This window comes from Manis pentadactyla, chromosome 5 (assembly GCF_030020395.1).
Source record: "Manis pentadactyla isolate mManPen7 chromosome 5, mManPen7.hap1, whole genome shotgun sequence".
NCBI classification, from domain to species: domain Eukaryota; kingdom Metazoa; phylum Chordata; class Mammalia; order Pholidota; family Manidae; genus Manis; species Manis pentadactyla.
This window is the reverse complement of record NC_080023.1, coordinates 102,712,878-102,738,910: the sequence shown is the minus strand read 5'-3', so window position 1 is coordinate 102,738,910 and position 26,033 is coordinate 102,712,878. Positions and strand designations below refer to the sequence as shown.

The 26,033-nt window shown below is 36.5% G+C and overlaps 1 protein-coding gene across 9 annotated transcripts in view; it reads left to right on the top strand.

The window, feature by feature from the left end:
• PRDM5 (PR/SET domain 5) overlaps positions 1-26,033 on the top strand; it is a 241,328-nt gene that overhangs the window by 109,080 nt on the left and 106,215 nt on the right. For 8 of the 9 annotated variants that reach the window (XR_005032232.2, XM_057502577.1, XM_036922984.2 and 5 more), the window contains 5 exons: positions 16,731-16,920; positions 19,168-19,342; positions 20,537-20,629; positions 20,890-21,011; positions 24,893-24,972. Coding sequence is in view for 8 of the 9 variants with exons in the window: in XM_057502577.1 (XP_057358560.1) it covers positions 16,731-16,920; positions 19,168-19,342; positions 20,537-20,629; positions 20,890-21,011; positions 24,893-24,972 (660 nt within the window). In the remaining variant the exon portion in view is untranslated. Of the gene's footprint in view, positions 1-16,528; positions 16,588-16,730; positions 16,921-19,167; positions 19,343-20,536; positions 20,630-20,889; positions 21,012-24,892; positions 24,973-26,033 lie in introns of all 9 variants that reach the window. The other variant, XM_036922987.2, reaches the window with a different exon arrangement.

The following is a 26,033-nucleotide window of genomic DNA, read 5'->3' as shown; positions in this document are numbered from 1 at the left end:
AACATAGGGGTGCATATAACTTTTAGATCAGGGATTTTGTTTCTTTTGGGTAAATTCCTTGAAGTGGAAATACTGGATTGAATGGTATTTCTATTTTTAGTTTTTTGAGGAACCTCCATACTGCTTTCCACAGCAGTTGCACCAACTGACATTCCCACAACAGTGTAGGAGGGTTCCCTTTTCTCCACATCCTCACCAACATTTGTTGTTTGTTTTTTGGATAGTAGTCATTCTAACCAGTGTGAGGTGGTATCTCATTGTGGTTTTGATTTGCATTTCCCTGATGGTTGGCTATGTGGAGCATCTTTTCATGTGCCATTTGTGTATTTCCTCTTTGGAGAAATGTCTGTTCACGTTCTCCGACCATTTTTTTTTTTTGACTTAAACAACAAACATTTATTTTCTCACAAATCTGAAAGCTAGAAGTCCAATATCGAGGTGTTGGCAGGATTTCTTCTAAGAGCTTCTCTCCTTGACTTTTAAAAAAATTTTGTTATCATTAATCTACAATTACATGAAGAACATTATGTTTAGGGTCCCCCCCTTCACCAAGTCCCCCCCACAAACCCCATTACAGTCACTGTCCATCAGTATAGTAAGATGTTGTAGAATTACTATTTGTCTTCTCTGTGTTGCTCAGCCCTCCCCATTCCCCCCCACCCCACATTATACATGCTAATTGTAATATCCCCTTTCTTTTTCCCCACCCTTACCCCTCCCTTCCCTCCCATTCTCCCCAGTTCCTTTCCCTTTGGTAACTGTTAGTCCATTCTTGGGTTCTGTGATTCTGCTGCTGTTTTGTTCCTTCAGTTTTTTTCTTTGTTCTTATACTCCACATATGAGTGAAATCATTTGGTATTTGTCTTTTTCCACCTGGCTTATTTCACTGAGCATAATACCCTCTAACTCCTTCCATGTTTTTGCAAATAGTAGGATTTGTTTTCTTCTTATGGCTGAATAATATTCCATTGTGTATATGTACCACATCTTCTTTATCCATTCATCTACTGATGGACACTTGGGTTGCTTCCATTTCTTAGCTATTGTAAATAGTGCTGTGATAAACATAGGAGTGCATCTGTCTTTTTCAAACTGGGCTGCTGCATTCTTAGGGTAAATTCCTAGAAGTGGAATTCCTGGGGCAAATGGTATGTCTATTTGAGCATTTTGAGGAACCTCCATACTGCTTTCCACAATGGTTGAACTAATTTACATTCCCACCAGCAGTGTAGGAGGGTTCCCCTTTCTCCACAACCTCGCCAACATTTGTTGTTGTTTGTCTTTTGGATGGTAGCGATCCTTACTGGTGTGAGGTGATATCTCATTGTGGTTTTAATTTGCATTTCTCTGATAACTAGTGATGTGGAGCATCTTTTCATGTATCTGTTGGCCATCTGAATTTCTTCTTCAGAGAACTGTCTATTCAGCTCCTCTGCCCATTTTTTAATTGGATTATTTGCTTTTTGTTTGTTGAGGTGCATGAGCTCTTTATATATTTTGGATGTCACGCCTTTATCAGATCTGTAATTTATGAATATATTCTCCCATACTGTAGGATACCTTTTTGTTCTATTGATGGTGTCCTTTGCTGTACAGAGCTTTTCAGCTTGATGTAGTCCCACTTGTTCATTTTTGCTTTTGTTTTCCTTGCCTGGGGAGATATGTTCATGAAGAAGTCACTCAAGTTTATGTCCAAGAGATTTTTGCCTATGTTTTTTTCTAAGAGTTTTATGGTTTCATGACTTACATTCAGGTCTTTGATCCATTTTGAATTTACTTTTGTGTATGGGGTTAGACAGTGATCCAATATCATTCTCTTACATGTAGCTCTCCAGTTTTGCCAGCACTCTCCGCCCATTTTTTAATTGGGTTATTTGTTTATTGGGTTTTGAAGTATATGCATTCTTTATAGATTTTGGATGTTAACCCCTTAGCAGATGAGTTGTTTACAAATATATTCTCCTATATTGTAGGATGTCTTTTTGTTCTGTTGATGGTATCCTTTGCTGTACAGAATATTTTTATTTTTATTTAGTCCCACTTAATAATTTTTTATTTTGTTTCCCTTGCCCAAGGAGATGTATCCAGGAAAAAATTGCTCATACTTATGTTCAAGAGATTTATGTCTATGTTTTCTTCTAAGAGTTTTATGGTGTCATGACTTACATTCAGGTCTTTGATCCATTTTGAGTTCATTTTTGTGTATGGAGTTAGACAGTAATCCAGTTTCATGCACTTACTTGTAGCTGTCTAATTTTCCCAACACCAGTTGTTGAAGAGGCTGTGTTTTCCCCATTGTATATTCATGGCTCCTTTATCATATATTAATTGACCATGTATGTGTGGGTTTATATCTGGGGTCTCTATTCTATTCCATTGATCTATGGGTCTGTTTTCTGCCAGTACCAAACTGTTCTGAGTACTGTAGCTTTGTAGTAGAGCTTGAAGTCAGGGTGTATAATCCCCCCAACTATGTTCTTCTTTCTCAGGATGGCTTTGGTAATTAATTGGTCTACTACCTTATTTTCACTGGTGAAAGCTATTTAGCCTGAGAAACATTTCCATCTAGAGCAGTCCCTTTAGCATATCGTATAATGGCTTAGTGATGGTGAATTTCTTCAAATTTTGTTTATCTCGAAATTGTTTAATCCCTGCTTCAAATTTAACTGATAATCTTGCTGGGTAGAGGATTCTTGGTTGATGGTCCTTTTGTTTCAGTAAATTAAATATTTTATGCCACTCCCTTTTGGCCTGTAAAGTTTCTGCTGAGAAGTCTGCTGAAATCCTGATGGGGTTTCCTTTATAAGTTATCTTTTTTCTCTCTCTGGATGCTTTCTGTACTCTCTCCTTATCTTTGATCTTTATCTTTTGAATTATTATGTGTCTTGATGTTGTCTTCCTGGGGTTCTTTTTGTTAGGGCTTCTCTGAACTTGAGTTTCTGTTTCCTTCCCCAGATTGGGGAAGTTTTCAACAATTCTTTCCTCAAAGAGACTTTTTATCCCTTTGTCTCTCTCTTCTCCTTCTGGTATTCCTGTTATGCAAATATTATTTCATTTGGTTTAGTCACACAGCTCTCTTACCATTCTTTCATTCCTAGAGATATTTTTTCTTTCTGTTTCTCAGCTTTGTTGTGTTCCTGTTCTCTTGTTTCCATCTCAATTAGTGTCTCCTTTACCTGCAGTAATCTACTCTTTAATCCCTCTGTTGTATGTTTTATTTCAGATACTGTATTCTTCAGCTTTGAGTGGCTCTTTTTCAGCTCTTCTGTCTCTTTGTTTATGTCCTCCCTGAGATCTTGAGTATTTTTCTGTAAAGCAGTGAGCATGTTTATAACTTTTACTTTGAAGTCTTTCTTAAGAAGTTTGTTGATCTCTGCTTCATTTAGCCCTTTCTGGTGTCTTGTCCTGTAGTTTTGTTTGGAACATATTCCTCTGCCTCTTCATTTTGTCAGGGTTTCTTCCTTTGTATTATATGGATCTGATATTCTTCCTGGCCTGTAGAGTAATAGCTTTATGAAGGAGGCAGCCTGTGGTACCCAGAGCTCCAGATTCTTTACTCTCCAGTGCGTGGTTCTACTTTGTGGGAGCCCCAGCTGTTGTAGTTGTGCAGTGTAGGGGCCTTCTTTCTGTCAGTCAGCTGGTAGTGGTCTGAGTCTGTAGTACAGTTTGCTTCAGCTGCCTTTGTGATCTGAACAGAAGCCTCTGCTGGGGTTGCTTTGGGTGTGCCTGCCCTCATACTGCCCTGCAGTGATGGTGGGGCTGCAGGGTTAATGGCATGGGCGAGGCCATTGTGTGGCTCTGGGGCAGAGTGGGACACACAGCACTGGGCTTTTACACCCACCGGGAGGAAGTAGCTCTTGGGGCTGGTTCCTGCAGGCACCTCCCTGGCTGGGCTGAAATGGGCTGAGTATGCTGGGAGAGTCTCCCTCTGCCTGCCCTGCAGCAAAGTCAGACACTACTGCTAGGCTAATTGGGTTGGCTCTCCGGCAGTGTGCATAGTAAAGTGGCTCAGGGCTGAGTTTCCAGTGAGGGGGATGGAGCATTTGGGGCTCCTGAGAGTTCCCTACCTGTCAGGCTGAAGGAGGGTTGGGCAGGTCTCATCCACCTGCCCTTTCTCCTGAGGAGAGAGCTCCATCCAACCCTTGCCTCTGTGCACCCCTCCCACTGCTGGCAAGTCTTTCAGACTGCTGCCTCTGCTTTGGGTCTCAGGACTGGTGGAGCATGCCTGCCCTCCACAAGTGGATGGAGTCTCAGCCTCCCAGAGTCTTCTAGCTGTCCTTGGTGTCCAGCCCCACTAATCACCAGAACCCAGTGTAATGCTGACTCCTACTCCCAGAGGAGATCTTCAGGGCCAGGTGTGCAGTGTTCCAGGGCTCCTACCTTCTCCCTGCTGTGTTCCTCCTTCTCTTCCTTTGGGGTAGGGTCAGGGGAGGACTTGGGTCCCACTTGATTGTGGCTCTATCACTTTACCCTTTTCTGTGTGTTCTTTTCTTCTTCCACAGGTTTAGGTAGTCTGTTCTGCAGTCTTCAGGCCATTTTAAATTTTATTTGTATTTGCTGTATTTTCTTCTTCTATGTGTTTTGGAAGGAGGTTTCTGCCTTCCCTTCCTACTCTGCCATGTTTTCCTGCACTCCCCCATCTGTAGGTTATTTAACTATAGGGTGTAATCTAGATTAGTAGGGTTTTTTGGACTAGAAGTTATTTCAGAAGTACTTTAGTTTTTCGAATAGATTCTATAGTAGCAATATAACCAACATCTTAAATTTCAAGTTTGATTGTTTTAGGGTTCTCCAGAGAAACAAAACCAATAGAATGTGTATGTGTATAACATATATATAGAGATGTATAAAGAGATCCATTATAAGGAATTGGCTTGTGTAATTATGGAGGCTGGCAAGTCCCAAGATCTGCAGAGTGGGTTAGCAAGCTGGAGACGAAGGGGAGCCAATGATATAGTTCTGGTTTGAATCTGAAGTCCCAAGAACCAGGAGAATCAATGGTGTAGTTCGAGTAGAAGACCTTCAGGCTTGAGACATAGGTAGACCCAGTGTTTCAGCTTGAGTCCAAGGCAGGAAAAAGCTGATGTCCCAGTTTGAAGGTAGTCAGGTAAGGGAGATTTTGTCTTACTTAGGGGAGGGTTAGTCTTTTGTCCTGTTCAGATCTTCAGCTGCTTGTATGAGGTTCATCCACATTGTGGAGGGCAATCTGCTTTACTCAGTCTACTGATTCACATATTCACCTCATCTAGACATACTCTTATACACCAGAGTAATTTGGAACAAATATATGGGTTCCCAGTCAAGGTGAATTATAAAGTATACCTTCACATTGATCAAATGAACAAAATTTCTTTCAGGTTTCTACTTTGTCAATCTTTTTTCCTGCCATATCAGCCATATGTAGTTACCTTATACTTCTCTTCAAATATTGCAGCTTATAGGGCATGTTTTTAAACTATGCCTGACTATTCAGTCCCTCCACATACTGAAGCTGCTTTTTCAGTATAGTTTTTCTACAACTTTTCTGTAATACTTAATTTTCTAGCTAGACGTGTTGCTTTCCATACCATTTCCATACCAACAAGTCTGCCATTTGCAGTGCTGTGACTTTGCCGACATTTTCCCTATTTTAATAAACCCATTTCCTTCTGACTTTATCCTGTCCCACACGTACCCACCTCACAAAGTTCCGATTGGATTTAAAATGCTATTGTGAAACCACCTCCGAAACTTCTATCATTGTTAGTGTCTCTACAACTGCCATGGCACTTTTGGCTCCTTATTGTAATTTAATCAGTTTGTTGTATTTCCACCTCAGCATTTTAAATGACTGTGGAGCAGGAACCAGTATGATTATTCTTGTGAGTGTGGGTATTCTGCAGCTCTGTGTACATTATGTGCTACAATAAATGTTTCAAATAAATATTCGTTTCTTTAATAGGTTTTTGAATTAACATTTAGTATGTTGAGTTGGGTATGGTTGACCTGATTCTGGTCCTCTTTCCAGGAGTACATCTGCTTGTCTGATCTGTTCTCTTACTTCCTGTTGGTTAAAACACTCAACTGTTGGCTGATTTTTTAATTCTCAAGAAGTTGTTAGGAATGGGAAGTTGATTCTGCAACCTTTTTTGTAGTGAGTTCCACTTTGTTGAATGACATTCTCACCTTACTGTCTTACTAATTCAAAACATAAAGACAGTTTTCTTTTCTCCTACTTAGTTCATGTAGCAGATCCTTTGTTGATAGCCTTCAGTGAGGAAGGTGTTTTGTCAGGTTTTGAGATTTTTATTAAGATGAATATGATTTAGTATTTGCCCTTAGGGAGCTAAGAATCTTTGTGGAAAGGAGGAGGCAATGGAAAGGAGAGGTGTGGTTTAGCCAATTTTCATGCAATTTAAAATAACAAATATTTTGGGAGTGGTAATTTATACATAACTTTGGGATACAGTCTTTTCCCTCATGAATTTATAGCCCAGTGGGGATTCAGCTAAATAAACACAGTGCTGTGTGGTAAATACTTGGATGGGGAGAGTGTAATGAGCTAGGATGTCATGTGTGGGGGACCTATTGTTCAGACTTGCTTATATAATGATTAGGTTGAAACTGTATTTTCTCATGTGATATGGACCAGTACTTGGTCAGTTAACAGAAAACATTTGTCCATTTAGGGATCATAGAATTAATATTGCAACCATTTTGTATTTTAACTGAAGTTTTATAAATATACATTTATTAACCAATCTCTTCATCTATGACCAAAGCCTTCTTGATTTTGAGGATAGGCTCTTTCACTAGAGTTTGCTACAATAGCCCATGACTGTTCTGTATAGTAACCAGCTTTAAAGTAGTATGAGTAAAGACTTCCTTGCATAGCAACCTGAGTGGAGAATCCTTCTAGATCTGTTTTCCCTTATCTTCTATAGTTGTTGCCCTCTGCAGTTTGATCGTTTTTTTTACAGATTTACTTTTGAGCCTTTTCAAAACATTCAACTGATGTTCTCAGAAACAGATGAATTTTTTCTTACTCAATATGTCTTTGGTTTATATAGGATTTAAGTTATGTAATTATAGTTGCTTATACCAGTGGCCTAAACAGGTGTGTGAACGAACACAACTGACTCTCAGACACAAGCACGCACATCAGGTGGTGAGGACAGAGGTGTTTGGGCAAACCTGAGAGTAGGTTGCTCACTGAGGAGTCTGCCTTGGGCATCATTCAGCAGATGTTGGTGTGTGCAGGGTGTCAGGGAAATCGGGGAGTCAGTTAAGTAGAGGTCAGTTATAAGTGGAATATGTCAGACAGAGACAGACAAATTCCATGATTTTGTTTATAAGTAGAATCTGAAAAGCAAAATAGAAAAGAAATAGACTCATACACACAGACAACGAACTGTTACCTTAGGGGAGGTGTTGGGGGATGGGTGAAATAGGTGAAGGGGTAAAGAGACACAAACTTCAAATTATATAATCGTCACCAGAATGGAAGTACAGCATAAAGAATATGGCCAATAATATTATAATATCTTGGTATAGTGACAGAGGGTAACTACACTAACCAGGGTGAATATTTAGTAAAGTATGCAATTGTCAAATCACTATGTTGTACATCTGAAACCAATATAGTATTAAATATCAACTATATTCCAACAAAAGAAAAAGAAACTTCTGATGTAAAATAAAGCAAATATTTTGGGAACACAATATGACCAACAGTCACTTGTATATAAAATAGCTGGTCCTTCATAGCATTATCTTATTCTAGAATTTCTTGACCTGTCAATATTGATATCTTATCTTTAAATAAAATAGCTGAAGTACAGGTTTGTTTTTTCTGTGAGGAGCCACTGTTTTCCAGGATTATATCACTTCATTGCTATGTAGCAAATTTTTCTTTTTGTTCTTTTCATCTTTTGTGTTGACGTTTTATCCATTATGTCAGAATTGTGTTGTAAGATGCTTCAAATATTACTATCTTTGCTTGAATCCCCCAAAGAAAGATATATATATATGTGTTAGTGATTCGTGATTGATATTATTCGTAGACTTGATTTTTGTTTACTATAGTATCCCAATCTTAGAATCATATTATACTATTTTGTGGCTGTGGGGATGAATACAAGCTGTGATTATAAAAGAGACAATTTTATTTGCATTTGTTTGAAACTTCTTTTTTCTTATACATCCTGATTATTGTACTCTAAATATGAAATTAGCTTATCCTGCACTATTCACTATTTTAAGTTCATCTGTCATTTTTCTACCTCACACTATGTTCTTTGATTTCAACATGTTTTCCCCTTAATCACAAAGAAGGTAATTTAAAAAATATTGTTTGGCTTCAGTTGTTGTGTTAGTCTGCTTTTGCCAAGAAGACTGCAGTAACCATCCGAAACTCTTAGTGGTTTATGGCAACAGCGATTTACTTCTTGTTCACATAAACATGGGTTGCTGGAGGCTACAACACTTTCTACAGCTCAATTCCACATGGTTTTTGAAGGAACTGTCTTATCAGAGACATGAGTTTTCCTGGTAGAGGAAAAGAGCAGTGGCCCAAATGTGTGACAACTCTTAAAGCTTTCCCTTGGATATGGTTCACTTTCCTTCAAATTACATTTCATGGGTCAAAATTACAAGTCACCTGGTCAGGTGTGATGGGGCTCCCCACCTCCACACCAGCAGCACTCTGAGCCACGTGGCCACCTGGTGCAGTCTTCCTCCTGGGAGGGGAGTGACTAAATTAGAATTCTATGATCTATTATACTATTATACTTATTAAGCTGTTATATTTTAGACTATATTGTAATATATTATCATATTATACTATTATATATCATATTATCCATATGTCTCATTTTAAAGATTTTTGGTCGTATTGTTAGGTCAGTATTAATACATATATGTTATAAATTGTACCTTGGAAATAATTTCCCCTGATGTTTTCCAGCTTTGTATATTAAGCTCTATAAAAATGATATTGATACACAGATTGAGACTGATTCAGGATTTTAGTAAAGAATTAACTAAGAGGATTATAAATGTGAAATTCTTATACTTTCATTATGTTTTCTTCTCTCCACCTTTATCATTTGTCTCCTACTTCCAATGATTATTGAGTAGGCATATAAACTTTTCCCCCTACATTAGTATAGACTGTTTAAATTTGTAAGTCCAAGAATTGTTTTGAAAATAATTTCCTTTTGTGTTGATTACCCATTACTCATCTTAGCTGGATAGTCTGGACTTCTACAACTTACTACCTTTCCAATATAATGAATTGTGCCTTTGCCAATTTCACAATCATGGTTTTTCTTGCATCATCCACATGTGGACAATGGCCTGCCAACAAGAACACAAAACCAAGTGAAGTCACAGCCAGACACGGCTGAAATCCCAAATCACCCGTGGCCTCTTTGGAGTTATATTTATTTTCACACAGTGGGAATTAGTATTTCCTTGAAAAATAAGAGGCAGTTACTTTTGTTATTTTGAAATAGCAGATCTGAACCTCAAAATGCATGAATTCATGAAATCTATCATATTGAGGCATGGTGCTTAAAAAGGGACAAAGGCCAAATTGTCAGAGAAAGTTGAAGTTTGTAAGTAATGTTGGATGTTAAGGGAGATAAGGAATAAAAAATAAAATAGATACATCTCCTAGATATCCAGGAGTAAATCTTCTAAGATAGTGATAGAATCAGAAAGAATTAGACTGGAAGACATGTTGAGTTTCATTTGGTCCTAATTATTGCTGCAGTACAGAAGCAGTCACATGGATAAAATTGTGTGGCTTACATTATTCTATGTAATTTTGGAGAAGGGGCCCCCCACCCCCAATCTTACAAGGTTGTGTATTCCAGCTTTTCATTGACATCCTAGTCAGACATTTCTCTTAATTCCATAACAACCTTCCTTTGTGTAGGGTGAGGTCTCAGAGGGACAGCAATGGTCCCATTAGCCTGCATGCTTACTTTTCTCTTGAGTCCTTAACTAGGTTTCATAAAGATGAGTTTATTTCACTTACGATTGAATCTAGCTATGTAAGGGATGAGATAATAAAGTCCACCTCCATCATTTACAGGTAAAATACAAGAGTTCTGAAGATGATAAGAGACTTGCCCAAGGTGAAAGATTCCAAGAGAGGAAAATCAAAACCAGAATTTTTACTTGTGATTAAGTGTTCTTCCTTCCTATTCTACATATAAGTAGTTATGGTAAGAATATTAATATCAGATATTAGTATCAGATAGTCAATGAAATGTAAGTTTTTCCTGTGCATGAGACTGAAGCAACATACGAAATAATAGGTTCTGAACCCAGTGTCTGAATAAAAAGAAAACTATTTTGTGAGCCATTGAAAAGTAAACTGAAAGAGTAAAAAATTATATGGGGACAAATTCCTTTTAGGCCTTAAATGCAGTGGGCTATTTTAGGTGTATTAGAAAATATTTTATCCAGATAAATTAAAATTGTAGCTGCATAATTAATGATTTCTACCTCCTTCCTGACCTAGTTATATTAGTTCTTACCAGGGTTCTAGTTCTCAACTTAGGTTCCACACTAGCCCTAGGATTTACTATGGGTGGTCTTTATCATTTGTTTACCATTTCTGAGCCTAAATTGTTCCATATGTAAAATGTGGGCTGGTTGGCTAGCTCCTCATGCTAGCCATCTCCTAAGTGCCTGCTGTCTACCAGGCATACTTTGTATGTTCTGTGTTTTTGTAATCCTCAAAGCAACTCTTTGAGGCAGGTACTGTTGACCCCAATTTGTAGATGTAGTAGCTGAGACTAAGAGAGGTTAATATAATCTCTCCTAAGGATATATAGCTAATAAGTTATGTGGTAGAATCCAAGTTATGGCTGGCTGTCTGGCTCCCAAGCAATGTCTGTCGGTCCAATGTACTTGACATTGCCATTCATATCTCACAAGGTTACTATAAAGACCTGTTGAAATAAAGTACATGAAACACGTCAGAAAAAGTGCTATATTGAAATGAGATATTATTTTTTTCTAAGCATTTTTTACTACTTATCAGAAATTAGCAATAAGAACCAAGACATAAATAAGTCTAAGGGTACTTTTATTTTGCTTTATGGATGAGGAAATTGAGGCCTGCTGGGTAAGGAAGGTGCTCACATAGCCAGGGTAGTGTCAGTTCCTGGTCTGGATTCAAAGCCAGCATCCTGGCTGCCTCCTGTGTTCTTCCCTAGGCCTGGGCTCCTGTTCTGGCATAGGGGCTGGGATCCCATTGCTCGTGGACTGATTTCTATGATGGAACTTCCAACTGAGTGTGCTAAGATACCCCAGTAACCTCAGAGTAGGTTACTAGTGTGAGATGAGATACTGATATTGTTGGTAGTATTCTTATTTAAGTTCATTTACATAAAGTTAACCATTCAAAATTCATGATGTTTGGTTACAACTATGTTTATATGGCTAGCCTTCTATACTTAATGAGTTCAGAAACAGTTATTCTGGTACCTAAGAATTTTGGTGGGACCTCTGCCTCAAGAGAATGCTCTGTAGTAGCCATACGACACACACTGTCTCTGACTTCAGTGCTGAATTATCCTAGCCAGATGATTGCTTTTTTTATGGATTTAGTAAGTTTTTCTGAAAACCCTGACAATCACAATATTTAGAGAAGCTGTTGTATGAAAATCTGCCTGTAAATTTGTTAATATGTGATATCACCAAAATGATTAATTTAATGAAACCTAAGCCACCACCATTCCTTTTTCAGCTTCATTCAGAAAAGCAGATCAGAATTCCACTATGCTCTTCTTACCAGAATGCATTGGCTGTCTAAAGGAGGAGCTTTGCAAGTAGTTTATAGTCTAAAATAATTTTTTTTTGGTGGTGATTACGAATAACTCTTACTTTATAGGCTTGTTGAAGAATAGTAATTAGCTTTAAAAAATGGCTGAATTGACTAATATTCTTGAACACCTGAGTGAAGGACCACTTCAAAGTGTATGCATATAGAGAAAATGTAGATTCAAAGCAAAAGTTTGTAGTGGGTGTTTTATTTTGAATCCTTAAGAAAAATATTATTAGAATAACATCTGTAAATGCTTGAGGGAAAATTTCTTCACCTTGTACTTGTCCTTAAACCTTCTCCTTCTCTCACACTTCATATACAATCTGTCAGGAAATGGCATTTGCTTTCTCTTCATATCGTACACAGAATCTGAATACTTCTCACCACTTCCAGGATTTCCCTGCTGTAATCCTCCTAAGTCACTGGATTTTTGTATTAGCCTCACAGTAGAAGAAAGTAAGAGAAAGCATTAGTTAGTTTTTTACTGATAAGTGTTTTTCTTCTATAGACATAAGAAGTTCAGTGTTCTCTTTTACTATTCATTATTTGTGAAATACTGAACAACTATTATGAGTACAGCTTATGTTGTGGGGGATACATGGTCATTCTTGTTGACTGCCTTGAGGAAATCATCTTTGGAGAGATGAGAACAACACATTAGAATTTCATTCATCACATGAATTAAATGACAAAACCCACAGAAATAAATTACAAGAAGTCAAGGCATTTTATATAGAGAACTCCTGGAAGCTACATGAATTTAGTATATTAGAGAAGTTTTCATGGATGAGGATGAAATGGGCTGTCCTCAGACGTCACTGAGGAGTTGTAGCAGGAGGCCAGGTAACATCTGTGCAATTGTACTAAGGTAGGAATGAGCTCAGTGTTTTCCAAGAGGAAGTGTACCAGTTGGACTGAAGAACAGGGAGCAGGTTAATTTGAGGTTAGTTGGGGATGAGACAACAAAGTGGGTTTACATTATGGGAGTCTGTTGGTAGGCATTGGAGCCAGAGTTGGGGACATGACTGGTTCTGTGTTTTGAGAATCCTGAGTTGGGGCTGGAGATGGGGGAATGAATCTAGTCAATTATATTGGTAGGAATTTATAAGTGGAGGTTAGAATATGGTTTCAGAGAGCATGATAGGTATAGTTAGGTGGCCAAATGTTCTGGTTTGCCCAGGACTGTACTTGCTTTAGCACTGAAGCCGTTCCTGGGACACTCCTCAGTCACAGGTGAAGTGGATGGTTCGTCACTTTAGGTATTGTTTAAATAAATGATTGTTATCAGAGGTCCAAACCTGAGTAACCCATCAGCATGTTAACAAGTTAACAAGATGACAAGAAATGCACAGCATTTCAGAGCTCTGGTAGACATGCAGTGGAGGTGAATTATGTTTTGGCTGAGAGCAATTTAGTCAAATGAAATTTAGTCAAAAGCAGCATTGTCAAATAAATTTCATTTATGTGACAATTTGATTGAAACAAATTTTGGAAAAAATGAATAGCTACTGGCTTTCAACTTTTGTTTAATAATAATAATAGCAGCTCCCGTTCATGAATGGTTACCATGTGCCAAGCACCTAGCTAGATTTTACAAATATTTTCAACTTTAATCATCACATCTGGCCTGTGAGATAGGCACTATTTTCTCAATTTGCAGATGAGGAAACTTGTGGTTTGAGAGATTATTATTAATAAGATTACACAGCTAATTAATCATAGAGACTTTGAACTCTGGCCACCCCAAAATTGTGCTCTTAGTCACCATGCAATACTGCCTCCTGGTATTATCAAGGAAATGGGCTTGTTTATTATTTATTGGTTTCTTTTACTACAAAAGTAATACTTGTTAATTCTAGAAAAATCGTGATATGTAGCCTAGCAGAGAAAGACTGTACAGAAGACTTGCAATTCCTTCTTCTTAGGAACAATCTCCAGTAACACATCTGTTGATACTGTTTTGTTTGTGTGGCACACTGGTGTGTGTGTGTGTGGGGGGTGTATGTACATGTGTGTATTTTTTTCTATAAAAGTGACATTTTGAATCTGTTGAAATTAGTTGTTAGGCATTTAATATTTTCTACCTGATATTGTAGATCATTTATGCTGTTGCAGCTTTTTGAAACTACGAAGAGCTTCCAGTAGAAATAATCATCCCAAAATGAAATATGCAGAGAAAATAAAATGAAATAAGCCTAAAAACCCTCCCAAACTCATAATAATGGACAGTAATGCAGGAGATGAATAGCAATTCAAGATCACTCACTCTGTGTAGTATCCTGATGACCAGTACAGTGAAAACCAGTGGCTGAGGAATGTTTCTTTTGATCTGTCTATGTTGTTGATCAGCTTTCTTTCATCTAAAGCATTTTCAGCAAAATCACTGGGAACCGGAGACAGGAACCTCAGCCCACAGGCAGAGTCCAGGAATGTAGCTAATCCCTAAAACATAAATGCAGGGAGTGAGTCTCTTACAGAGGAGTTGTGTTGAGGGGAGTAAGTTACAAACCCAATGGCCCGTAAGGATCTGTAATAAGGAGAAGTGCATTTTAGGAAAAAAGTATTAGAACAGTTATCACAGCTGGAGCATTGAGAGCAGAGCCAGGCTAATGACAAAAGGGCTGCTGACCCCCAGGCATTGGGTCAACTCTCTTTAAACCCTTCTTGCCAAACGGCAGGCGAATGGCCCCAGAGAGCTCCAGAGAGATTAGGAATCTGGCAGGTACTGACAGTTGGAGGTTTTTTTAGAATACAACGAAGAGTTTTGGGTGATTAAATCAGTGAATTGTAGGCAAGGAAGCAATTTAAGAGGATACATCTTAAAATTTTGTGATAGCAAATGGAAAAGAGACTGTTGGTCTGGGCAGTGGCAGGAATTACATGCAGTAAGATACCTAGATACCTCCATTAAATAGATAGATTGCAATAATACCTATTATGATATTCCTCTTCTTTTCACTTCTCTGGCATTCAGACAAAACATGTAGTTGGTCCTTTGAACCTGTAATACTGGCATTATTTTTATTAAATTGAAGTTTTAACTGGGATACTAATTTTTTCTTTTATTCCAGGGCCCCTAAATAGGCATGCTGTGTCTTATGGTTGTAGTTTATGTTATTATGTTTCAAAATTAAAAATTTTTATCTTTTCTTGGTGCTATGAAGGCTACCACAAAATTAATGGCTAATATGCTGGGAAGACGTTTCAATTAACTTTCTTGGCTGTTGATCAGATAAGCACTAAGATTTATGATTATATTCTGAAATCTTCATTAGGGGAGTGTTGCTGTGGGTAACTCTTTTTAGCAAGTAATTTTCAAAACCTGGAAAATATTGCTTCTGAGTTGAATTAAAAAGAGACATCTGTCTGGCTGAGTGTCTACATGGCTTTTTGTTTGTTTTTGTTGCACTTATAGTAACAGTTGTATATAAGTTAATTGTGTTCTTAATTACCAAATAACTTTTCATGTTCCCAGAGGCATGAAATTCAAGAAACTTCTAAGGATACTTTAAATATTATAAGAACTTCCTTCAATTAACTGTAGCTAATAGTTAGATTTGTTTCAGTGCTTTGAAGTTTTGAGTCCAGCCTCCCTTGCATAGTATTTGATGACTGTGATTGTCATTTCTGTCTCTTCCATGGAATTTTTAAATAGACATTGTTTTAAAAATTACAAAATAATCTTGTTAAAAAAATTAACACAGTATTGAATATAGACTACCCGTTCTGTAAGTCACAAAACGATAACTGCATAGCAGTTTGATGCATATTTTTCCAATTTTTCATGGGAGTTCAGTTTGTGTATCCATCCATCTATCCATATATGCATCCATTACACATTCCTCTTCCTCTTCTCTCTCCTCTCCTCTCTCCCACTCTTTCCTATTCCCCCCTCCTCCTCTGTCTCATCTCCTCCTTAAATTAAGTGCTGCAGTATTGCCAAAGGAGAGAAGGTTTTGTTCTGTGTTCTGTGCCTTACTGACTTTCACTTCTGGGTGGAGGTCCTGTCTTTGTGCTTTCCTCCCCTTGCCTACAACAAGGGTCAATGAATTCAGGCTGTGCTTTGCTTCTCTCTGTCCTCAGCAGCCAAAGTAGAAGCCCTCCCAGAACAAACCCTCAACTGTAAAAGACAACAATTCTGGGTGTTTCTTCTGGGGACAGGCAGTTAAGCGGCCCCAGTCCTAGCTTCCCTGGTGATTGGCCTCAGGCCCAGAGGGGCTTTTTGTACCAATTGATTCCAAGTGTAAAGTTTCTCTGAGGTTTCTTTGGGAAGAAGATTTCTCTTTGCAGTGTTCTTTATCTGTGTTATGGACTGAGATTTCTTCTGCATTAGTTGTCTATCATTTCAATCCTATGTGATTTCTGTCTTCTAGAATGTTCTAAAAAATTTAGGCATGTTGATGCTGGAACTTGTTTTCTCCCCTCCTTTGTCATTTTAGTGGGATTTAGGTACAGTCAGGTTTCTTTTGCAGTTACTCTGGTTTGTGTTGTAATTTGAAGGTTATTGTTTTCTTCCAGTTTTGCATTTACAGAAATGACACTATTACTCAACAAACGTCTTTTCTACTGCATTTATGGGCATCTACAGGGTCTTATTGCATTAGGCTGGTTAATTATGCAAAATTCACTTTAAGAAATTTAAGTATCTTTATTTCACTTGCTATGTATAAATGTATTTATAATATATATTTGTATTTTATTTTCTAGGTGACTGAATATTGTCAGTTTCCTTTTCCAGTGTCCAGATCAATTGGAGATATAAAAAAGTAATAGTAATTTTTTATGGGCACATGATACTCAGTGTATCTTAAAGTGATTCCTTAATTACTGTTAGAAACAGCCATTCAGCATTTTTTGTTACTGAGATATATTTGTCATGCAACAGCATATTTTTAAAATTTTGTCTCAGGAAGGAGAAAACATTTTTTATTTGGCAATTGAAGATATAGAAACAGATACAGAGCTTCTGATTGGCTACCTGGACAGTGACATGGAGGCTGATGAGGAAGAACAGCAAATTATGACAATGATCAAAGAAGGGGAAGTTAAAAATTCTAAAGGAAAATCAGCAGCTGGCAGAAAAGGATTACCTCTAAATGGTGAGCTGAGAGAATGAAAGTTGTAGAGGAAATATAGTTTGAACTGTGGCTGAGTTATATGCATTATAATAGGATGTTCTCAAAATAAAGTGAGTTTTTATCAAAACTACCGTCAGTGGGTATCCAGCTATCTTAGTTCAGCAGCGCAACAATGCTGAGTGTGGGTGGAAGACGTGTGCTGCGGTACCGCGCAGGTCAGCTGCAGCCCCCCACTCTCACTGGCTAATAGTGAGGACTTTTGTCCTCTAATTTTCTGAGACTTTCTTTCTCATCAGCACGTGGGGAATGGCGGCTAGAGTTGCGCAGAGGGTCTTGCTGGATCCTGTGGGATTATTCATGGGCCTTGCTCTTGTTTGTGATCTGCTGAGCATCTGGAGCATCTGGAAATCTCTTTTTCTCTAGAGAGGCCTGTAGGATTGCTGCGTTGTTCTAGCTGGGTAAACAAAAATGTACGATGAATATACATCAGACCTGCTTAAATCCAGGAGATGTCATTTGTTAGTCAGAATCTGCTGGGGAATAAGCAATTATTATTGGGGCTTGTTTCTATTATGTTTTCCTTGTCATGGGGTTGGAGGGAAATATGAATGATGTTATAGGTGTTCCCATTTTGTAAAACTGATACTTACTATAGAGTATTTTGTTTTCCAAAGCCACTTCAGAAGTAACACTGATTGCTTTAGTCACCGTGGTAGTAATGTCTTTATGTGAATTTTTTATTCTAACTGTACGCCGTTGGCTGAGAAAATATGAGCATTCCCAGCATTGTCAGCTGATGCTTTGGTTTTTAAGTTTTAGTTGGGTTATGTAAGGGGAAGGTGAGGGCATGCTGTTTTGTCTTTCAAATTATGCTGTTTGGAATGTCAGATTTTGGGTGATGGAAATTATCTCCGTATTATTCTGTATTTTCTTTGTTCTTGCACATAAATTTTTCAACATCATCACCAGGACACATTATTATTGTGTCCATTATTATTTTTTTATTAGCATAACAGTTTATTAGAAGACAAATGAAATGATACTTCTAGATCTCAACACATAGTATCTTATAATGAAGAACACAAACATATCCCTCCAGAAGAAAAGGATCTGCTATTCACCAAGTCCCTCTCCTGCAATAGTTATGTCCACTATTTTATCTTAAAAATAAGTCAGTCTGCTGCTTATCTATTACCATCCTAGTTGTTCTTAAGTTAACAAATAGCAATTTCCATTATTTTTGTTTAAAAGAATCAGCAGAAACATAAACAGATTTTTGAAACATATCACTCAGGTGCATATATTGTGTTTGTTTTATTTTAGAATTCAATTTTGTTTATAAAAGCAAAAAATACCCCCAAGAAGCAAAACAAAACAAAACAAAACAAAAAACAAAAAGCACCAAAAACCAAAAAAACCAAATAACCAGCAAAAGAAACAAAGAATCCATTCAAACAGTGGGGAGTTTGGTTAAATCAAGTTATGGCACCTTAAGTTTAACAAAAATATTGACTTGAGAAAATGTTAAATGGATAAAGAGCAATATATGAAATTGCATAAAAGGTGTGATCCTAAATGTAGCTATTAGACTGTGCATAAAATGTGAATGCAGAAGAGACAGATCAGGGTTGTCTCTTCATTATGGAATTGCTAATGGTTTTTATTTTCTTCATATTTTCTGCATTTTCTAAATGTATTTTTATGTGATAATCAGAAAAAATAGGTAATCCAAATTGCACACTTTGAGAAATTTGGGTAGAACTGTGACAAGGAGCCAGAGAGCCAGCAGAGCTTCATTACACCTGCTGTAACAAATGCTGCTTTTATGACCTTGGTCTTTTTTCACGTATATGTGAGCTTCTGCTTGGTAATTCAGTGTAGTTCACCTTGCTTGGATTTTTCTCTTCATAGGATAGAAGTGAGCTCAGGATGCCCTGTTTCAGGAAAAACTTTTGATTTGCAGTTCAACATTTGTAATAACTCTTTCATGTGAAAAGTTAACAAAATAGGGTAAATTAAAAAGTTGGTTTGGTATTAATTTGATGAAACACAAGTGAAATGGTGAAATGGTTTTAAAAATGTGTTTCTCTCTAGTAACTTTTCCTATTACTTTTTATGGGCTGCAATATTAGTTCTTCTAGAGATAATAAGAATTTACTAAGCTGATACCATTAAACAATTAATCTTGATTTTAAAAAGGGGGCAAAACTGAGTGGTTCTTGGCTTTTAATTTTTGCCTTATAAATCTGTTTCCCTGAAAATGTGCAGATTGCTTTGGCTGTAAAGAGGACTATGCTTGTCCCCACTGTGAATCGAGTTTTGCCAGTGAGGAAATTCTTGCTGAGCATCTTCAGACATTGCACCAGAAACCCACAGAGGAGAAAGAATTTAAATGCAAGAACTGCGGGAAGAAATTCCCAGTTAAGCAGGCTTTGCAAAGACAGTGCGTACATTAAAGAATATCTTTAAAATTCTATGAGGACACTTTTGTTTATTCCATTTGGTTTATCTTACAGTTTCTAATCTGTGTGTGTGTGTGTGTGTGTGTGTGTGTGTTAGGGAGGGAAGAGGAGACTAAGCATTCTACATTGACATTGTCATTAATCTTTTCTTAGTGTATAGTATGTTGATTTTTGAAACATTCTGATTGTGAAGCTTAATGAGTGAACATTGTTTATGCTAATCAGTCTTTGTCCATTTAATAATTTTCCATTAAATACCAAGCTCATTGGTTTACTAAACTGAAATTCAGTTATGCAAAATTTAACAAGTGCTTTGAGGTGACAGATCAACAAGTTTCAGTTATCTGCAATTGATACTCCCTCTGAAATCAGTTAAAGAAAAGTTTAGGAAATGGAGTTCGGAGTATTTTTAATAGAAATATTTTGGTTGGGAAGTACTGTTTATTTCATAGCCACTTTGGAAGAATAAAGATGATTAGGTATAAGATACGATTATAAGATGAATATGATCCCACACATTGCTCTGCGTAGCTTCATTATTTTAATTATATTAACAGCATGTAAAGGTATTCTTTTACTTAAGTATTTTACAGTATCATTAATTATTAAAAGTGAGAAAGTAGATACATACATTTATAAACTTTTATTTTAACAGACTGTCAGCTTGCATATGAGCAAAAAGTCTTTAACATGGGCTTAATGTTTCATTTTTTTGTTCATTAAAGTAAATTTCTGAAACATGTTTTATTTCCTGTTAAGACTATTTCCAAATATTTTATGCATCCACTTTTTGCTTATGAAATTTGAGATGAAAAGTCTCTGCTCAAGACTTAAACTTAAAAATTTTAAACTTTTATGATGGCAAGAGATTAAACATATGGAAATTCTATTATAGGCTTAAAAAAAAAAGTACAGGCTATATACATTTTAACGAATAGATGTTAAAACTCCAATCTAGTCAGTTTTTATTGAATTTAGTATTATATATTCCACACCAAAGATACTTTTGCTGAGCTGGATCTTAATAGGTTAAATTAGGTACTACTAAAAAGTTACAAGGGTAGACAGAATGAAAAGAGAAATCACGAACATGACTTTATTCAAAAGAAAGATATTTTCGCTTAAGTGTTTTGTCTTAGGCTTTCGGTTTTTGTTTCCTTTTTGTTTCCCCTCAGTGTTCTTCAGTGCACAACGAAAAGCAGTCCCAAGGATTCTTCACGAAGTTTTCAGTGCTCTGTTTGCAATTCTTCCTTCAGTTCAGCATCGAGGTTTTGTGTCTGAGTTATCAGATGACGGTTATATAATTGCGGGTCATTTTTGGCATGCATGCTTTCATACTTCTTAGTGATTTAGTATCACATGGCAACAGAATTTAAATGCTTTCCTTCTTATCTTCTCAGATAATGCATGAAATGACCCAGAAACTCTACTAGGAAACATACATTACAAAGTCTGCTGTGATGTTAGAATTTTGTAGACGAGCCTTCACCATTTCTTCCCCCCACCCCCTTTTCTGGTTGTCTTGTAGTTTTGAGCAGCACCAGGAGACTTGCCGGGGAGATGCCAGGTTTGTGTGTAGGGCTGATAGCTGTGGCAAGAGGCTGAAGAGCAAGGATGCCCTGAGAAGACACCAGGAAAATGTCCATGCTGGTGAGATGTCATCTGGAGGGTCATTTTAAAAGGGGCTTCCCCCTCTCCAGGCTGCTGTGATCTGTTTTTAATTCTTACTCTTAAGGGGAGTACTTGCTTTTCCATTGTATTTCACACAGATGTGGAGCTCTGGCAGCGGATATTTTTCTTGCACCGACTGAGCACTATTTTTCAAGTTAATTTTAGCCAGCCTTTGTCATTTTTCCTATTTCTGGATTAATCATAAATGGAAACCCAAGCTAGAATGTAGTTGTTTTAAAAAGTAATATTTTATGTATATCTGAAAGCAACATAATATTGTATGTCAACTATATTTCAATTAAGAAAGAACTAATATTTTAAAATAATAATTTTAAATTTTAACATATGCAATTCCTCTTTTAGTAGATATATTTTAAATCTATTAAATGATGCCCTTCTGCCTCAAGATTTTTACAGTACAATTCCATTTTTTAAATGCTCATATTTCTTCTATATTGGAGAAAATTGCTACATTTTGGCAAGGGAATTGAATATGTTTGGATTAATAAAAGCAGATTCTGTTTGAATTCCTTCTAATGGCTAGCTAAATAATAAAACAAATATAAATTTGACTGTCACTTAGATTTTATCTGCTTAGTGCATGGTCAGTGTATGTTGGTCTAGGGAATGAATCTGCACTGAGTTGACCAGATGGCTGTATTGGCAGAGGTAACTTTACTTCCTTAGTGCCTTTTCCATTCAGGAGGCTGAGGTTCACAGAACTCCTCATACCCTTCTGCACCTATATTTTTCTTATGTGTTTACCTTTGCCCATGGCTTCTGCAAAGTGGGTAGAAATGCATCTTTCTGAATATGAGGGAAGTGGATTTCTTTTTTCCTATCTCATTTATTCTTACATTCCAAAGAAGAGGATAATCAACTTGGCTTCTTTATCCTGTGTGTGTTCATTGCTCAAAAAGTGTCTTCTTCAGTGCTCATTAGAAACTAGTATGTGCGTGACTACTGACTCCAACTTTGTACCATGAGTTGGGCTGCCCATTAAGTCTGAGCATTAGGAAAGCTCTGGGTTGCAGAAGGTATAGCCTTGGGAAATACAGCTTCAGGATGATGCTCATCATGAGGAATTCAAGTGTTCTGATTTCTTTCTTCTTTTTCAAAGACTGTGTGGTTGATGAGGGAAGATGGCATTTTTCTGAATTCATTATACTTGGGCCTTCCCTATGCTTGCAAAAGGCAAGCATAACTTTTTGACAGACATGTCTTCATAAATTTTTTTAAAGAAAAGGCTGTTATGTTTAAAATGCTGTTCTTAATTTTTTCCATCTTAGTCTGCAGTGTATTATAACAAATCTTTCATGTCATTTTTAAGTTAACTTTGCTGAACTAAGTGAAAAACCAGATGCATACTGAAACTCTGGAAAATGGCATTATCATTATTGGGCATGTGGTCTTCAGGCTGTGCTACAAGCAGAATTTCTTAGAGGCTTCTTGTATTTAGCCTTGGATATTGTAATATTATGATTCTGTAAACTCATGGTGATTCTGTAGGAAATAATTTATAAAAGGAAATTTTAAAATTTTTCTGATGTGGATCATGTAAAATGTAAAACTTACTCTATTTCAGCCAAAGGTCACCATGCATACCTTCTGCTGGGACTGGGACACAATCTGTCTCTCATTCATAGCCTCTGTCTTTCCTCTGTGAGCTACACAGACATTTGGGAAAAGAATATTCCATATGTGGAATAGCAGGCAAAGCAGTGTTCACACATGTGGTTGTAGAACACTTTACTGTAGAAAGGCCAAGAAGATCTTACAGCTTTTACCACTGATGATGACAAATGTTCCTTGTTAGGTGATATGAATTGAAGATGCTGAGGAGAGAGAAGCTGAATTTTAAAAATATGGATCACATTCTTCCAGAGAGACAGTAACGTGTAGTGGGTAGGTTGTCAGACTAGCTCCTAGCAGCATGCTTAGCCCGCATTGACTGAAACTTGCAGTACTTAAGTGACTATGTATTCAGTACAGTTGTATTAATTTCTTACACATCTCCTACGTTTGAATGTAATGTGGTACCGAATACTTTTGAAATTGAATCTGAAAGTCAAAAATCAGACTTATCTGAATATAGGAAACTAAAATAGTATAAAGTCTAGTTATGAGTTTGTAGGTGTTCTTGTCTTTGAATCTGGAGAAGCTGGTGGGACAATGAGAACCTTCACAGTTATGCAGAATGAAACCAAATGAAGGGGCTGACTTCCTTAATCCACTTCCATCTTTCTCTTTTGCTTAGATTCTGTGGATGCTAAACAAGAGATTTTGTATTTATTGGGGATAACATTTATTTACATTCTCAGGCAAATAGTTGTAAACTTTTCCCATATTTTTTCTCAAAGGAGCTAGGATTCCAGTTCTAGGATGAAGAATCTAAGACATAAGGAAGAGAGAAAAGTTTGAAGACTAGGGATGGGAGCTTGGTGTATTGCCTCGGATTCCAGCTACAGGAGCAGTGGCAGGAGTACAGAGGTCAAGCGAGATGGGTGTTGGGGGAGGTCTCACTTCTTTCTCTCTTCTCCCCGAGGCTCTGCCCTACCCGATGGGAAAGGATAGGGTCTGGTTTCAAGGAGCAGTTAGACAGGGCTTTAAAGGATTAAGGATTGAAGGAGAGCAGTCCCAGCCAGTGGGACCTGAAAAAGAGGGGATATTCTTTCTGAGTTGGCTCATCATGTATAATAGCTGTTGATAAGGAATTGATGACTAAATAGGTGTTGTCAGATTCTCATTTTGTTTGGGAGAATTTTCTCTTTTAGTAGCGATATTCCTTGTCAATCACCAAGAAAAATTTTCTTGGCTGAAATATTTAACATGCTTAATTAGTTCATTATATGAAATAAGTATTTTGAATAATAAGACAAAAATTCCTATTTTCCATTTGCTTAGTTTTTCTCTTTCATAAACACAGTCCTGTAATCCAATGAAGTCATTTTGTCATGTTTTCAATTTGTTTTCGATTCTTTCAAAATAATAGGTAAGTGAAGGAGTTGGTGCAGTGGAGGTTGGGGGAAGGAACAGCCACAGATTAGTCATCCTTGAGGCCAGGTGATGGATACGTGGTTGCTCTGTATATTATTTGTTTACTTTTTGCGTATTTGAAATTAATCAATTAAAAGTCGAATAAAACATTTTGTGGTTACTCTAGCACAGATGATACTGTTATTACATCACATTTAAATGTTTGAATCTTTTCATTTCTGTAACCACTGGAAATTCAAAATATGAAATGAGCTACTATAGTTACTGTAAAGATAAAATTGGGCTTTGTTTTGATTTGTATAATATGAGTGCCAATGTAATGTTTTATTGACTTGATTTTACTTTATTGTTTTTTAACATTAATATAATAAAGCATATGCTAGATTTTTGCAAGAGCCTTGTGCTGGAAAGAATAATTTATGAAACCCATCTTTAAAAATCCAGCTGATTAAATTAAATGCTCTTAGAATTTAAAACAAGTAGCAAAATCAACTCATGAATTAATAAACCCAATTTTTCTTTTATAAACACATTTGATTAATTTCAATTTAAATTTTTTGTAGAACTGTTCTTTTCTCTTTTAATTCTAAATTAGTACATAGAAAGGGAAAGGCCTATTTTATGTATGCGAAAAGTGGTATATCAAGGTGAATACATCTCAAATTTAAAAAGAAAGGGTTTAAAATACAACTTATTCTTCATTTGAGTTTAATGGGTATAACTATAGCAGTGGAAGTTTTGGAACTGTAAATTAAGAAGATAAAATAACTCTTTAGAAACGACATATCACCTCGCAACACTGCATCTGGTGCTCCTCTTAATATTCTCATTTAAATCATGATGATATTTTGTTTGTATTTCAGGAGATCCTAAGAAAAAGCTCATATGTTCAGTGTGCAATAAGAAGTGTTCTTCAGCTTCAAGCCTGCAGGAACACAGAAAGGTCTGTAAGATAAGACTAATGTACATTAGAGTTTAAGATCATCAGTCATTTATAGAGTCTGCCATGAAAACTTTTAATTTTTTAATGTCATAAAGACAAAGCTTTGCCTTTAATTTAAATACTACCGTATTCCTAAATATAAGACTGATATGCAGAAAAGTAAACTCTTACAAAAGAACATTTTTTTGCTCAGAATTAGTAGAAGTATTTCTCTAATGCAAAATGTTATGTCTAGCTGACCCCTTCACTATAACACCTGGTTTCAAGCTTTGTCAGTTGCTGTTTGCTCAGGAAATATCATAAATTTGATGAAGCCATATGTTTGTGCATTTATAATATGCTTTCCAGTGGCATTTGTCTATTGAAATGAATGCATATTATAGTTAAGTCTGGCAAAGCAAAACAACAACTCCCATCATTTTGAAGAGCTAAAAGTAATGTACAAGTATGTTGAAGAGTTGTAGAAGAAATAAATGACCATATTAGGAGAAAATAAATGTAATACATTTTGTAGTAAGTGTAAAGCTTACTAAATTATTATTTTAATGTGAAAAGTTAACCTGAAAAATAAATGGCAGTTACTAATCCTAACAACCTTAGCAACAGTTAATAGAATTTACAGTAGAATAGAATTAAAATAGAATTTAGATTTTCATTTATATCATGGCAAGTCCAAAAAATTTTATATTGTATTACATCGCATTATGTTACATTGCATTACATTACATTATTATAACAAAGATAAATGATTATTTCCTAACTTCACATGTTTTTAGAATATCTAGGACTATGTAATATTATTTTAGTTATTTAATACCAAAAAAGAGAGGAGATGGTCCTAGTAAATGTAAAATATTACTTTCGTTGTGATTTATAAAATGAACTTTGTCTCTTTATTTGTATATTGATATTTTTCAAAGTAACTTGAGAGGCCTTAACATTCATATGATAATCAATCCAGTAGCTCCAACCATGTGCTATGGATTTAAACTATAAACATATGAGATAGTTAAATTGTTAAGATGTCTGAGGTTGTATTCTATATGTTGAGTGATTTTGAG